This window comes from Ornithorhynchus anatinus, chromosome 15 (assembly GCF_004115215.2).
Source record: "Ornithorhynchus anatinus isolate Pmale09 chromosome 15, mOrnAna1.pri.v4, whole genome shotgun sequence".
NCBI lineage: Eukaryota > Metazoa > Chordata > Mammalia > Monotremata > Ornithorhynchidae > Ornithorhynchus > Ornithorhynchus anatinus.
In genome coordinates, this window is record NC_041742.1 from 16,451,603 (window position 1) to 16,467,210 (window position 15,608).

Here is a 15,608-nt window from a genome sequence, read left to right on the forward strand (position 1 = left end):
GCACTGTACAAAGCGCTGGGGTGGACACAGTCTCTGTCCCCAGGGGACTCACGATCTTAATCCCCATTTTACAGATGAGATAACTGAGGGGCAGAAAAGTTAAATGCCTTGCCCAAGGCCACACAGCAGACAAATATGGCGTCTTAAGAAAACAAAATACATTCGTGGAGACATTGAAATGAACGGAGCTCCTCCTCGACCCAAGAAGGGGAAGCTGAAGCAGAGAGTCTTAAGAAAATCCTAAAAATCCTCTAACTTATTTTATAAAGGATCGAGCGAATTGGAAGAAGAAAGGAATTGGTTCCGTTTAATCTTCCTATGTCTTAGGGTGCAACATAACAATAGGTAGGTCATTCTGCCTTTTCAAAATGTTCGATAAGTTGTCAACGGTCATTTCATCTCTACAAATGCACAGGCTTAACTAAGTATGAGACTCACCGCTCGTTGTTTAATATGCATTATTTATTGCGCTTATCTCATTTCCGCAAAATGTGCTTTCCAGAAATGATGAAAATCATTAGACAAAATTGAATGCAAAGTTCACCGAGTAGCAGCAATTTAACTGAACAAATCCTCTTGGAATTGTATAAAAACCATTTCTTGCTCAGGTTGTTTACGTTCTGTGCAAGTGGCAGATTTAGTCAGCAATAACAAGTGATAAGGAGAGAGAGAGATCCTGCAATAATTCATGCTTATTTGCTGTCCACCGTGGACCGGCCAACTAAGTGTAAAATCTCTCCAACTAAGTGATCTTGATAAGGCAAAGATGGAAGCCCTAGAATGTTCCTCGACATTAGCATATTATATACAGATAACTTTCCTTTGGCATTCCACTTACATTTTCTCTTCATTCCGCATCTTAACCAAAATGTGTCAGCCGGAGAAAAAAAGAGTCAGGTATGAGCTAATCCATATAGTTTAGATTCCACCAACATACGATTTTCAAAAAACCTCTGGAAAGGAGGTAGTTTTCACTGGGGTTCTGTAGCATCCATTAGTAGGAAATGGGAAAAGGTAGGAGACGGGAAAGGGACACTCAAAACCAGAGCTTCCGTTTTTGTTGTTTGTCTAAATAAGGTGGCTGTTTCTGATGTTAATCTTCTCAGTTAATCCCATAGCACTTACTGTCCATCTTGTCTTGTTTTATGCCATCACGTCGTTTCTGACTCATAGCCATCCTTTATTTATTTATACTAGAGGCCGGCCCTGGGAATCAGAAGGACCTGGGTTCTAATTCCGACTCCGCCACTTCTCTGCTGCGTGAACTTGGGCAAGTGACTTTGGTTCTTTATGCCTCGATTACCTCATCTCTAGGCCCTGTCCTACACAGATGAGGGAACTGGGGCCCAGAGAAGTGAAGTGACTCGTCCAAGGTCACACAGCAGATATATGGAGGAGTCAGGATGGGAGCCCAGGTCCTACTGACTCCCAGCCTGTGCTCTAACAACTAAACCATGCTGCTTCTGATAAGCGCCCTCCCCCTGACACACTCCCCCCACCCCCCAATCACCCTCTTCCCGGTATTAATCCTGTTCTCCGGTTTCTCATGAAAACTCCGCTGGTCCTCTCCCACTGCAGGAAAGGGGGCGAGGGTGCACTGTTAGCATCTTCTCTGGGGCCAGTCACAGCTTCAGCGCACCATACTAATCAATCGATCATATCTATTGAGTGCTCTGAGCAGAGCACTGTACTAAGTACTTGGGAGAGTCCAATATAACAGAGTTGGAATCATGTTACCCGCCCACACCAAGCTTAAGGGCAGCATGCTTAGTGAAAAGAGCACGGGCTTGGGAGTCAGAGGTTGTGCGTTCTAATCCCGGCTCCACCACTAGCCAGCTGTGTGACTTGGGGCGAATCACTTAACTTCTCTGGGCCTCAGTGACCTCATCTGTAAAATGGAAATAAAGACTGTGAGTCCCGCGTAGGACAACCTGATTACCTTGTATCTACCCCAGCGCTTAGAACAGTGCTCGGCACATAGTAAGCGCTTAATAAATACCATCATTGTTATTATTATTATTATTAGTCGAGGAGACAGATCTTGGTATAAACACAGTACAGATGTGTACGTAAGTGCTGTGGGGCTGAGGGAGGGTGAATAAAGGGTGCGAATCTGAGTGTAAGGGTGACTGGGAGGGCTTGTCTCTATCTGCTGCCGAATTGTATATCCCAAGTGTTTAGTACAGTGCTCTGCACATAGTAAGTGCTCAATAAATAGTATTGAATGAATGAATGACTAAGCCTAAGAGCGAAGATAAGAGATAGGGGATGTCATCTCTGCTCACGAGAAACTCACAGTCTAGTGTGGGTGACAGAATTGAAAGGAAAAATGGATATCTAGGTTAAGTGCTTAAAAAGAAGAACCAACTAGTTGATGGTAGGAATCGTTTCAACAAATTCTACTGTACTGTACTTTCCCAAGAGCTCGGTACAGTGCTCTGCCCTCAGTAAGTGCTCAGTAGCCCTGATAAAAATGCCCTCTTATTGAAAACGTCCTCCGATGTCAAGGAGCTGGAGAGGTATACGAACCCCAAGTAATCATTTGAGAAGCAGCCTGGCTCAGTGGAAAGAGCACGGGCTTTGGAGTCAGGGCTCATGAGTTCGAATCCCAGCTCTGCCACTTGTCAGCTGACTGTGGGCAAGTCACTTAACTTCTCTGTGCCTCTGTTCCCTCATCTGTAAAATGGGGATTAAGACTGTGAGCCCCATGTGGGACAACCTGATTCCCCTGTGCCTACCCCAGCGCTTAGAACAGTGCTCTACACATAGTAAGCGCTTAACAAAATACCAACATTAGAACAGTGCTGAACTCTGCTCATTTCTTTCCAGTTACTGACCTTCCGTTTGACAAATGTCTATCATTCTGTTTTGTGATCTTGGATTTTAAAATGCGTACTGGTGCCATAAGATATGTATTTGTGGAATTAGTCTAAATGACTAGTCACCACTCGTTTGCATGCCTATAGAGCACCCAGATATCCGTCAAAGGAGAACGCTGGGCCTTGGAGTTCACCCTAATCCAAATGAAAACATTTCAACTTGTTCCTTCATTTCTAATTAAATATTAAAGTAAAAAGAACCAATTCGGTAAGGCATTTTCGTTTTAATAGTCTGAGAGCATTATATGTAATGAATCACTAAGAAACCTGGAGGTGGCCTTGTTTTTAGTGTCAAGACTATTCCTTAAATAGAATCGTTATGTTTGCAGGGCACATTTCTAGGCCTCCATTATCCTACTACAGATTCTACATTTTGTTTTAGCCCGTGTGCTTGTGGTTGTAGTTTTTCTGTCACACACGGTAAAAACGGTAACCTTTAAAGTCATTCAGATTTGAAGAAGAGATCTCAGATCGGAAATGGCACCTCCAAACCACCTTTTAATTACCCGTCATGTAGTCAAAGAAATAAGCCTGCATTGCACATTTCCGGAAAGTTGACAGCTTGAAACTTAGATTGATTAAATGATGACTGTTCTTCTAACCCAACTTCTACAACTGAATACGCTGGGGGAAAAGCAGCGTGGATTAGCGGATAGGACACGGGCTTGGGAGTCAGAAGGACCTGGGTTCTAATCCTAGCTCTGCCACATGTCTACTGTGGGACCTTGGGCAAGTCACTTAAATTCTCTGTGCCTCAATTCCCTCATCCGTAAAATGGAGATTGAGACTGCGAGTTCCACATGGGACAGGGACTGTGTTCAACACGATTTGCTTGTATCCAGCCCAGCACTTAGTACAGTACCTGGTACATAGCAAGCACTTAACGAATACCACAATTATTATTATCTTCAGAAATATTATTAATAATAATAACAATACTAGTTATAATCAAAAACCTCCTCTACTGCTAACTTATTCTTCAGAGCACCAGTCCATGAATTCCTCTCCACTGCTTCATGAACAAGAGAACATTTCTAATACTACATCTACCGAAGGAAAATAAACGCATTTATTTGAAAATGAAAAGGAAAGGTTTTTCCCTTAGGGATCCAACAGCATCTATCTGAAGCACTCTCTCATTTTACTCCATTCAGCTAGAGAAAAATGAAGACACCAGTGCTCAAAAATAGACTCTCAAGATCTTCAGAAGAATACAGAAAAAGAATACATATGAAAAGAAACCAGCAAACCCTCCTATCCAAGTTCCAATGTGGACGATAAATGAATCCGTGACCTTCGGCAAATCGTTTCAATATCTTCCATTTTCCCCAGCATTAAATAGAAATGTCTCTCGCTTGACGATCTCTGCTTAATGCTAGAAAAATGTGTTGAGGGAAGGGTGATGTGCAGATGTTTCAAGAATTTCAGGAATAAATTGGGTCAACTCAATTTTGCTCTGTTTTGAAGGGCATATACATTCTGTTTGAATAGATTGCGTTTTTATGCCAAGCATCGTATGGAAAATGAATATCGCCGCTCTGCTTTGGGTGCCAAAAACCTGACCCCAAACAAAAACCCTGAACCCTATATGCCGTTTCATCTAATGGGCAGTAGTTAAGGACCCACCTCATCTCCCTCCACAATACTTATCGATCAATTAATGAAGAGTATTAATTGAAGGTTTATTGGGTGCAGAGCACTGTATGGAGTACTTGGCTGAGCACACTACAATTAGTAGACAGGTTCTTGTCCTCAAGGAGTTAATTCTTTTATATTGTCCTCTCCCAAGCACTTCGTAGACAGCTCTATGCATAGTAAGTGCTCAATAAATACTGTTGCCTGTTTGATTCCAATTGATCATGGAAGACAATTGGGCTGATGCCACTGGGCTGTTTTTCCATTTTGTTTGGTTTTTATGGTAACACTGAATTAAGCACTGCAGTAGGTACAAGCTTATTAGGTTGGACACAGCCCCTGACCCATAGGGGGCTTACAGTCATCCCCATTTTACAGATGAAGTAATTGAGATCCAGACAAGTGAAGCGACTTGCCCAAGGTCACACTGGGTGAAATTAAAAAAAAAATCAAATTAAACTGATGTCCACTATGATCCACCACTCTATTTCGATGTACTGTCCAAATTTCAAGCTGTTGAAAAACAATGATCATTCAGCATTCTAATGACTTGTGACCAGAACTTTATTTACATGATGTGTGAAAGAACTCACATAAGAATGATCCAAAGTTAGCATTACTGGATTCACGCTAATAATAATAACTGTGGTATAAGTTAAGCAGTTACTATGTGCCAAGCACTGTACTAGGCAAATACCTCAACACCATACTTTTTTAAAAATGTATTTGTTGGGCGCTTAATATGTGTCAAACACTGTTCTAAGTGCTGGGGAGCTACATGTTAATTAAGTTGGACAAAGCCCCTGTCTCATATGGGGCTCACAGACCAAGTAGGCGGGAGAACAGGAGAACTGAGGCACGGAGAAGCGAGGTGACTTGCCCAAGGTCACACAGCAGACAAGTGGCAGAGCTGGGATTAGAACCCATATCCTCTGACTCTCAAGCCCGGGCTCTTTCAACTAGTCCATCCTGCTTCTCTAGTGAGGGGAGAATAGATGAAAGGAGCACGAAGAAGGGAGAAAGAAGCAAGCCGATTTTAGTTTTTTTTCTTTAGAATGATTTCCCACAAGTTTCATTTTGTTTCTGAAGTAGGATTACAGAAAAGAGTTCCAGGAGTTTGAGATTTGGCAGGGAATTGTGAAGGCAATCTGGAAGCTTTGGTGATCTAATGTGTGTCTTTAACTTTCACTTTAATAGAGAAGAAAGGGAGCACTAAAATCTTCTCGTTCATAAACACCAATTCATAAGTGGGAAATAATGCATGGAAAGTACTTCCATTTTCCACTTGAAATGATGCAAGCCGTAATAAGGCCGAGGACAGACTGCAATATGTCCTTCCTTGTCAAGGTATCGCCGCTGATTGGCGGGCTGTTTCTCCACTGCTCCCGAAGCCACTTACCGGGCATATTTTCGAGGCCTCATTTTCAAGAGTTTTCAATAATGATGGGTAAAGAGGTACCATTTCATAAAATCCAACAGGCGAGAGGTTTTGAAGGATTCTTGACAACGTTGCAGGCAGTAATTCTCTCCATTCTAGGCTAACTGTGAAAACGCTCGCTCCAAATAACGCTGCCATTTTCAAAGGGTTATCGTCCCAAGGGAGTTTCCCCAACAAGGTGGAGGGTGGGAGTGGGGATCTTCCCATGGCTTTTTGCGTTGGACACTCAGTCTCGTTCATCCTGAGTTTAATAATTATGGTATTTGTTAGGCACTTGCTCTGTGCCAAACACTGTATTGAGCCCCGACCAGACCCAATCCCTGCCTAGGCCCATAGTCTAAGTAGGGGTGCAAAGGATTTATTCTCCATTTTACAGGTGAGGAAACTGGCACAGAGAAGTGAAGCGACTCGGCCAAAGTCACACAGCGGGCAATCAGCAGAACCGGGATTAAAACCCAGGACTTCTCCCTCCAGGACCGGTGATCTTTCCGCAAGGCAAAACCGTTTCCGACAAGGTTAAGGAGTGTCTGTATGGGGCTGAAGATTCCCTCAAATTGGGCCACTCTGATGGTGTACACATTAATTCATTCAGTTCATCCTATCGTGTCTATTGAGCGCTTACTGTGTGCAGAGCGGTGTACTAAGCGCTTGGGAAAATACAATGCAACAATAAGCGGTGATATTCTCTGCCCACAGCCACAGCTCGGGAGTCAGAAGGACCTGGATACTAATCCCTGCGGGTCAGGGGCTGTGGCCGACCTGGCGCATCATTCATACATTTAATAGTATTTATTGAGCTCATTTGCTTGTATCCACCCCAGTGATTAAACAGTGCCTGGCACATAGTAAGCCCTTAACAAATACCACAACGATTACTCTTATTATTATTATCATCATTATTATCATTATTAATAAAGTGATTACCCAAAGTCACCCAGCGGGCAAGTAACAGAGTCAGAGCTGCAACCTGGATTTTCCAATTCCCAATCCCATGTATTTTCCACTAGGCCATGCTCAGATTTTGCTCCCATTTTTTATCACATATCCTCACTTCAGATTTAGCACTTGTTTCTGAGGAAATGAGAATCTTCCTAAATCACAGGAAAAATGAGAAACTCAACCAGCAAAGAGCACAACTTTTTTGTAAAGTAGGAAAAAGAAAAACCTTGAGAGCTAGCAGGTAAAATGTAAAGGGTCTCAGGAATCCCTTTAAAATGGGATTTCATCACAGTTTCTACTGGCTGAAGCTTCAAGGGAAGAATTTCCATTTCAGAAACAAGGACTCATCTCTAAGTGTCTTATAAAACCAGTTATTACGTACCCGGTTATCTGTGGTAAAATCGAATCTGAAGCCAACTTGCATCTACTTCCTAGAAAGAAATGGTCATCACCATTAGTCACGATTTTCCATTGTTGAAAAATAATTAAAATGCAGGAAATACAAATACAAACTTATAAAGGTTTTCATCCAGCTTTCTTGACCTTAAAAAGCAGTGCAAACTTTGGATACAGCTGTAAATTTTGAATTTTCATGACTTAGTGCTGAACTGTGGTTAGTCATCTTGCAACTCGTCCAAGATGATGTAATCCCACTTTTGAATAATGTTAAATAAATGCACACTTAAACTGTCCATGAAGGTTGTAATTATAGCAGAAAACTGGTGGGATGGGGGGGTGGGGGTGGGGGTGGGGGGGAGACAGGAAGGAAGAGAGAGTGGAGGAGGATGCTTAAATCTGGTGGTACTGTCATTTATCAGGAACGATATCTTGGAAACTCATTTGATAGGTTTTAAGATTTGCTTTCAGCTCTTCAATGGAGAAATTTTCCAACAGTTGATAGTATTTACTGAGCATTAACAGTGCGCAGAGAACTGCACTAAGCACTTGGGAGAGCACGAGAGACACTGTCCCTTACAAAACAGCGATACCTTTAAAGTGTCAAGTGTGTTAAGTGATTTAATAATAATAATAATAACTGTATTTGTTCAGCCTTTGCTATTTACCAAGAACTGCACTCCACGCTTCGGGAGATACGTTATAAGCAGATCAGACCTAGGACCCATTCCACAGGAGAGAGAGAATAGGTGTCTTATTCTCCATTTTTCACAGATGAAGAAACAGATACAGAGAAGTTATTACTTCCCCCAGCAGACACGTGGCAGAGCCGGGATTAGAACCCAGGTTCTTCTGCCTGCCAGGCCCGTTCTCTATCCGCTAAGCCACGCCGCTTCTCTAGAGAACATTGAGACTGATTAAGGTGTTGTGTTTCAAAGGTCCATTAACCCTTTTAAAGAGATGGCTTGTAGATTTTTTCCTCTAGAACGGTAGAATAAATGAATGACAGTTTTGTTTTGTCTTTTGACTGACCAGAAAGAGAGACCAGAATCAATGCTGAAATTTTAAATGCAATGGGTGCTCTGGGTTGAAGAAGAATGAGTTCCTCATAGTTAAATGTCAGCTTATCATAGCCTTTCCTCAAGGGCCAAGGCTGTGTCTTTGTGTGTACTTTCTGGGGAGCACAGGACTCTGTATTCCTCACAGCAGGTGCTCAATAAATACTCCTGAGAGAATGCAGAGTTTACCACTGCAACTATGAGACTGGTTTTATTTTATGGTATTTGTTAAGCACTTCCTATGTGCCAGGCACCGTATAAAGAGCTGGGTAGAGACAAGCTGATCAGAGTGGACACAGTCCATGTCCGACCCGAGGCTCTCCATTTTTCTCCTCATTTTACAGCTGAGGTAACCGAGACACGGAGAAGTTAAGTGACTTGGCTTCACACAGCAGACAAGTGACGGTTCAGGATTAGAACCCAGATCCTTCCGACTCTCCGGCCTGTGCTGTATCCATTAGGCGACACTGCTTCTTAAATTTTCGCTACTAAGGTGTCATTGCTTCGAGTGCAAAACTCGTTTTCACCACAGCATGTATTCTGAGAACTTTGCCCTTGAAAAGTACTACTTTATTTGCGTAAACGCTTCCTAATAGTATGCCCGATTAAAATTGCTTTTCCTCTAAATTGGGTTTCCTTGTCACTTTATAATCTCAATGAGCATATAAAACTGTTTAGTCCATTCAATTTCATTCTGTTTCCCTGCTCTCTTGCAGCACTTCACAAGTAAATTTGGAATTATCCACTTACTGGCCTGAACAAATACCATTATTATTACTGTTAATATTATTATTTTACTGGCAACTTTCCAGCTGCCCCAGCTCAGTCTTGCCCCTTGCTGAACATTCAAGACTGCGGTTTTCATAACGGAGGACCGAAGTAATAATAATAATTGTGGTATTTGTTAAGTGCTTACAATGTACCAGGTATCGTACTAAGTGCTGGGGTGGATACGAGCAAGCCTGGTTGGACACAGTCCCTGTCCCACGTGGGGCTCACAATCTCAATCCCGGTTTTACAGACGACGTAACTGAGGCGCAGAGAAGCGAAGCGACTTGCCCTAGGTCACTCAGCCTGGCTCAGTGGAAAGAGCCCGGGCTTGGGAGTCAGAGGTCATGGGCTCGAATCCCGACTCCCACTTTTCAGCTGTGTGACTGTGGACAAGTCACTTAACTTCTCTATGCCTCAGTTACCTCATCTGTAAAATGGGGATGAAGACTGTGAGCCTCACGTGGGACAACCTGATTACCCTGTATCTACCCCAGCGCTTAGAACGGTGCTCTGCACATAGTAAACGCTTAACAAATACCGACATTATCATTATTATTAATAAAAGTGGCAGGGCAGGGATTAGAACCCATGACCTTCTGATCCCCAGGCCCGTGCTCTCTCCCCTACGCCGTGCTGCTTCCTGGCCTCTCTTTATGCTGTGATAAAAGCGAATAGGGATTTAACGGGTCTGCTCGCTGTAGCCAGGGAACCTGTCTACCAACTCTTTCGACTGTACTCTCCCAAGCGCTCAGTACAGTGCCCAGCCCGCGGTAAGTGCTCAATATATGTAATGGATTGATTGACTGTAAGGACAAGGACCCTCTCCCAGACCTCGTACCATCCAAAAGTATCTGGATATTGGAAGGACAAGCACCTATTGGATTTGCTTTGGAAAAGCAGTGCGGTGTAGTGGAGCTTAGTCTGGTTCTAATCCCGGCTCCATCACTTGCCTGCTGTGTGACCTTGGGCAACTCACTTAACTCTCTGGGCCTCGGTTCCCTCAGCTACAGAAAGGGGATTCAGTACCTGTTCTCTCTCCTACTTAGACTGAGATGTCCGTGTGGTAGCTTATTATCTTGTATAAATAAATGGTGGTATTTGTTAAGTGCTTACTATGTGCCAAGCACTGTTCTCGGCGCTGGGGGATACAAGGTGATCAGGTGGTCCCACGTGGGGCTCACAGTTTTCATCCCCCTTTTACAGATGAGGTAATTTAGGCACAGAGAAGTTAAGTACCTTGCCCAAAGTCACACAGCTGGCAAGCGGCAGAGCCGGGATTAGAACCCACGACCCCTGACTCCAAGCCCGGGCTCTTGCTACCGAGCCACGCTGCCTCTCTAGTATCTACCTCAGGGCTTAGTACAGTGCTCGATTCACAGTAGGTGCTTAAAAAATACTATCATTATTATTTTTAGTGCTTTCTCAGCAACTCCTTTTCTCCTCTGATTGCCAGATGTTTCACTCGTCCTCTCCACACAACATCCCTGCTTTCTACAATTAAATCTATGTATTTATATATCTAGAAGCAGCGTGGTTTAGTGGAAAGAGCACGGGCTTGGGAGTCAGAGGTCGTGGGTTCTAATCCCGGCTCTGCCCGTTGCCTGTCTGCTGTGTGACTTGGGGCAAGTCACTTCACTTCTCTGGGCCTTTCAGTTCCCCCATCAGTAAAATGGGGATTGAGACTGTGAACGCCACGGGGGCTAACCGGATTGCCTTGTATCTACCCCAGCGCCAAGATGAGTGCTTGACCCATAGTAAGCGTTCAACAAATACCATCATTTTATAATAATAATGTTGGTATTCGTTAAGCGCTCGCTAGGTGCAGAACGCTGTTCTAAGCGCTGGGGTAGATACAGGGTCATCAGGTCGTCCCACGTGAGGCTCACAGTTAATCCCCATTTTACAGCTGAGGTAACTGAGTCACAGAGAAGTGAAGCGACTTGCCCACAGTCACACAGCTGACAAGTGGCAGAGCTGGGGTTCGAACCCATGACCTCTGACTTCCAAGCCCGGGCTCTATCCACCGAGCCACGATGATATTTGTTCAGCCCAGTAAGTGGATGATCCCAAACTCCCTCCCTCCCTCATGTCATCCCCACCATTTTTATCACCACCTCCCTTCCTCAGAACAGCTAATTCAGAGCTCTGCAATATGTAGGCGCTCATCAAATATTTGCTTAGTGATTGGCAAGGCAGCAATCGTACTGACTGCACAATGCACATTCACATTTAGACACAACAGAGGGCTATCTTGAAACTATGCCGTGCGGACAAAAAAATGACGGAAACAGAGCAAGAAGCCACCCACGCAGTCCACCCACCGAAAGAATGAAGCCTCCTCATTGTCCCAGTCCAACCCCTATATGTTTTTGCAGCTTTTCCAAGGAGCAGTAGTGAGAGGGAGAGAGACGACCCATCTGAGCTCCTTCTCCTTCGGCGGGGTTCATTCACTCATCCGCTCAATCGTATTTATTAAGCGCTTGTTGTGCGCAGAGCACTGTACTGAGCGCCTGGGAAAGTACAGTGCAGCAATAACAAGAGACAATCCCTGCCCACAGCGAGCTCACAGTCTAGAGGGGGGAGAGGGACATCGAGAAGCGGCGTGGCTCCGTGGAAAGAGCGCGGGCTTAGGAGTCGGAGGTCATGGGTTCTAATCCTGGCTCCGCCACCTGTCAGCTGTGTGACTTTGGGCAAGTCACTTCACTTCTCAGTGCCTCAGTTTCTTCATCTGTAAAATGGGGATGAAGACTGTGAGCCCCACGTGGGACAACCTGATTCCCCTGTATCTCCCCCAGCGCTTAGAACAGTGCTCTGCACATAGTAAGCGCTTAACAAACGCCAACATTATTATTATTATTATTATTACTTTGGGCAAGTCACTTCACATCTCGGTACCTCAGTGACCTCATCTGTAAAATGGGGATTAAGACTGTGAGTCTCACATGGGACAACCTGATGACCCTGCATCTCCCCCATTGCTTAGAACAGTGCTCGGCACATTGTGAGCGCTTAACAAATACCAACATTATTATTATTAAGACAAATAGACATCAATATATATAAATAAAAAGACAGATGTATACATAAGTGGTGTGGGACTGGGCAGGGGGAGAGAAAAGGGAGCAAGTCAGGGTGATGCGGAAGGGACGGGAGCTGAGGAAAAGGAAGGCTTAGTGTGGGAAGGCTTCTTGGAGGAGGTGGGCCTTCAGTAGGGCTTTCGGGGGGGGGGGAAGAGTGATTGTTTGGACGATTTGAGGAGGGAGGGCGTTCCAGGCCAGAGGTAGGACGTGAACCAAGGGTCGGCGGCGAGACCGGAGAGATGGAGGCCCAGTGAGAAGGTTAGCGGCACGCCCTGGACTTTGAGAAAAACTAATCTGTCGAAAGTATTTATTGAGCACTTACTTCATGCCTAGAGCTGGAGTAAACACTTGGGGAGAGTCCCTGGACGACTCCTGGGCCTAGGGGACCAAGGGTCCTAAATTCTAATCCCGGCTCTGTCACTTTTCTGCTGTGTGACCTTGGGCAAATCACTTCACTTCTCTGTACCTCAGTTCCCTCATCTGGAAAATGGGGATTAAGACTGTGAGCCCCATGTGGGACAGGGACTGTGTCCAGCACAATTTGCCTGTATCCGCCCCAGGGCTTAGTACGGTTCCTGTCGTACAATAAGCGCTTAGCAAACACCACCGTCATTACAATTATTAAAATGGGGATTAAATGGGAGTCAGAGGTCACGGGTTCTAATCCCGGCTCTGCCGCTTGTCAGCTGTGCGACCTTAGGGCAAGTCACTTCACTTCTCTGGGCCTCAGTGACCTCATCTGCAAAATGGGGATGGAGACTGCGAACCCTACGTGGGACAAGCTGATTACCTTGCATCTGCCCCAGCCTTTAGAACAGCGCTTGGCACAGAGTAAGTGCTTAACAAATACCAACATTATCATTATTATCATTATTATAAATACAATTGAATGAAGGAATGAAAGTCTGGGCGGGGTAGAGTGGCTCAGTGGAAAGAGCAGGGGCTTGGGAGTCGGAGGTCACGGGTTCTAATGCCGGCTGCGCCGCTTGTGAGCTGTGTGACCCTACTGAGAGCTCACCTCTTCCAGGAGGCCTTCCCAGACTGAGCCCCCCTTTCCCTCTGCTCCCTCTTCCCCTCCCCTCAGCACAGTGCTCATTTGTATATACTATTTATCACCCTATTTATTTTCTTAATGAGGTGTACAACCCCTCGATTCTTTTGGTCTTGATGATGGTGTCTTGATTTTGTTTTGTTCTCTGTGTTTAGACTGGGAGCCCGTCGTTGGGCAGGGATGGTCTCCATCTGTCGCCCAAATGTCAGTGTGGCTCAGTGGAAAGAGCCCGAGCTTGGGAGTCAGAGGTCATGGGTTCGAATCCCCAACTCTGCCCCTTGTCAGCTGTGGGACTGTGGGCGAGTGGCTGCACTTCTCTGGGCCTCAGTTCCCTCCCCTGGAAAATGGGGATGAAGCCGGTGGGACCGCCTCATTCCCCTGTCTCTCCCCCAGCGCTTAGAACGGTGCTCCGCACATAGTAAGCGCTTGACGAATAGCAACATTTATTATGTCCATTCCAAGCGCTTAGTACAGTGCTTCGCACAGAGTAAGCGCTCAGTAAATGCGACTGAATGAGTAGAGCGGGGGAGGGAGAAAGGGGCGGGGCGACGAGGAAAGGGGGCGTGGCCATGGGTGGGCGGGGCGCGAGAAAGGGGCGGGACCACGGGGAGGGGCGTGGTCAAGAGGAGCGGGTCCAATGAGGAAAGGGGCGCGGCTGAGGGGGCGGGGCCAATGGGGAAGGGGGCGTGGCTATGGTGGGCGGAGCCAAGGGAGAAAGGGGCGTGGCTAGGAGGGGCAAGGCGCGAAGGGGAGTGGCTAGGGTGGGCGGGGCCAGGGAAAGGCGGGGCGTTGTGGCGGACGAGAAAGGGGCGGGGCCAAGGAGGAAAGGGGGCGGGGCCTGGGTGGGCGGGGCCGTGGGGGTCCGTCGACGGGGGAGCGGGCAGGAGCGTGTCCGATGGGGAGGAGGGGGCGTGGCTACGTGTGGGCGGGGCGCCGAGGCCTGGGAAAGGGGCGGGGCTCTGGGGAAGGGGCGGGGCCAAGGGGAATGAGGGCGTGGCTTCGGGTGGGCGAGGCGTCGGGCCTGGAGGGGGAGCGATGAAAGGGCGGGGCCCGTGAGGGAGGGGGCGTGGCTTCGGGTGGGCGGGGCCACGGGTCCGTCGACGGGGGAGTGGGCAGGGGCAGGGCCAGTGGGGAGGGTGTGGCTACGGGCGGGCGGGGCGCCGAGGCCTGGAGAAGGGGAGCGGGCAGGGGCGTGGCCAATGGGAGGGAGGGGCGGGGCTTAGGGTGGGCGGGGCGTTGGGCCTGGAGGGGAGCGATAAAAGGGCGGGGTCAGTGAGGAAAATGGGCGTGGCTGCGGTGGGCGGGGCGCTGGGGTCTGGAGAAGGGGACCGATAAAGGGGCGGGGCCAATGGGGAGGAGGGGCGGGGCTTCGGGCGGGCGGGGCGCTGGGGGCTGGAGAAGGGAGCGATAAAGGGCCCGGGCCAATGGGAGGAGGGGGCGTGGCTTCGGGGTGGGCGGGGCGTGGGGCGCGAAGAAGGGGAGCAACGGAGGGGCGGGGCCAGTGAGGGAAAAGGGCGTGGCTACGGGTGGGCGGGGCGTTGGGCCCGTAGAAGGGGAGCGCGGAGGGGCGGGGCCAGTGAGGGAAAAGGGCGTGGCTACGGGTGGGCGGGGCGTTGGGCCCGGAGAAGGGGAGCGCGGAGGGGCGGGGCCAGTGAGGGAAAGGAGCGTGGCTACTGGTGGGCGGGGCGCTGGGGGCTGGAGAAGGGAGCGATAAAGGGGCCGGGCCAATGGGAGTTGGGGGCGTGGCTTCGGGGTGGGCGGGGCGTGGGGCGCGAAGAAGGGGAGCAACGGAGGGGCGGGGCCAGTGAGGGAAAAGGGCGTGGCTACGGGTGGGCGGGGCGTTGGGCCCGTAGAAGGGGAGCGCGGAGGGGCGGGGCCAGTGAGGGAAAGGGGGCGGGGCTTCGGGTGGGCGGGGCGCCGGAGAAGGGAGCGGTAAAGGGGCGGGGCCCCGGGCGGAGGGGGCGTGTCGTTGCGCCCCGGGGCCCCGCCCCCTGGTGCGCGCGCGCGCGGGCCGGGGCGGGCCGGGCCGGGGCCGGGGGTCCGGGAGGCCAGGTAGCGCTCGGCCGCCATGTTGGGAGCGGAAGTGGGCCGCCCGTGAGCCAGGAGGAGGAGCAGGAGCAGGAGCGGGAGCAGGAGCGGGAGCAGGAGCGGCGGGGCCGGAGCGGCGCCAACGAGGATCCCCCGCACCCGCACCGCCGGCGCCGTCAGGGCCGAGGCCGGAGCAAGGCCGGGGGGAAGATGCCGCTGGCCCAGCTGGCGGACCCGTGGCAGAAGATGGCTGTGGACACCAACTCCGACGCCGCCGAGGTGAGCGCCGCCCCCCCGGCCCGACGCCGGCCGCTCCCGTGTCCCCTCTGCGGA

The 15,608-nt window shown here is 48.6% G+C and overlaps 1 protein-coding gene across 3 annotated transcripts in view; it reads left to right on the plus strand.

Moving 5' to 3' along the window:
- Nucleotides 1-15,285: 15,285 nt before the first annotated feature.
- The window catches only part of RPS6KA3 (ribosomal protein S6 kinase A3), a 74,157-nt gene continuing 73,834 nt past the window's right edge, over nucleotides 15,286-15,608 (plus strand). For 2 of the 3 annotated variants that reach the window (XM_029079684.2, XM_029079685.2), the window contains exon 1: nucleotides 15,286-15,554. In XM_029079684.2, the coding sequence (XP_028935517.1) occupies nucleotides 15,486-15,554 (69 nt within the window). In that variant the 5' untranslated portion in view covers nucleotides 15,286-15,485. The remainder of the gene's footprint in view (nucleotides 15,555-15,608) is intronic. The other variant, XM_029079682.2, reaches the window with a different exon arrangement.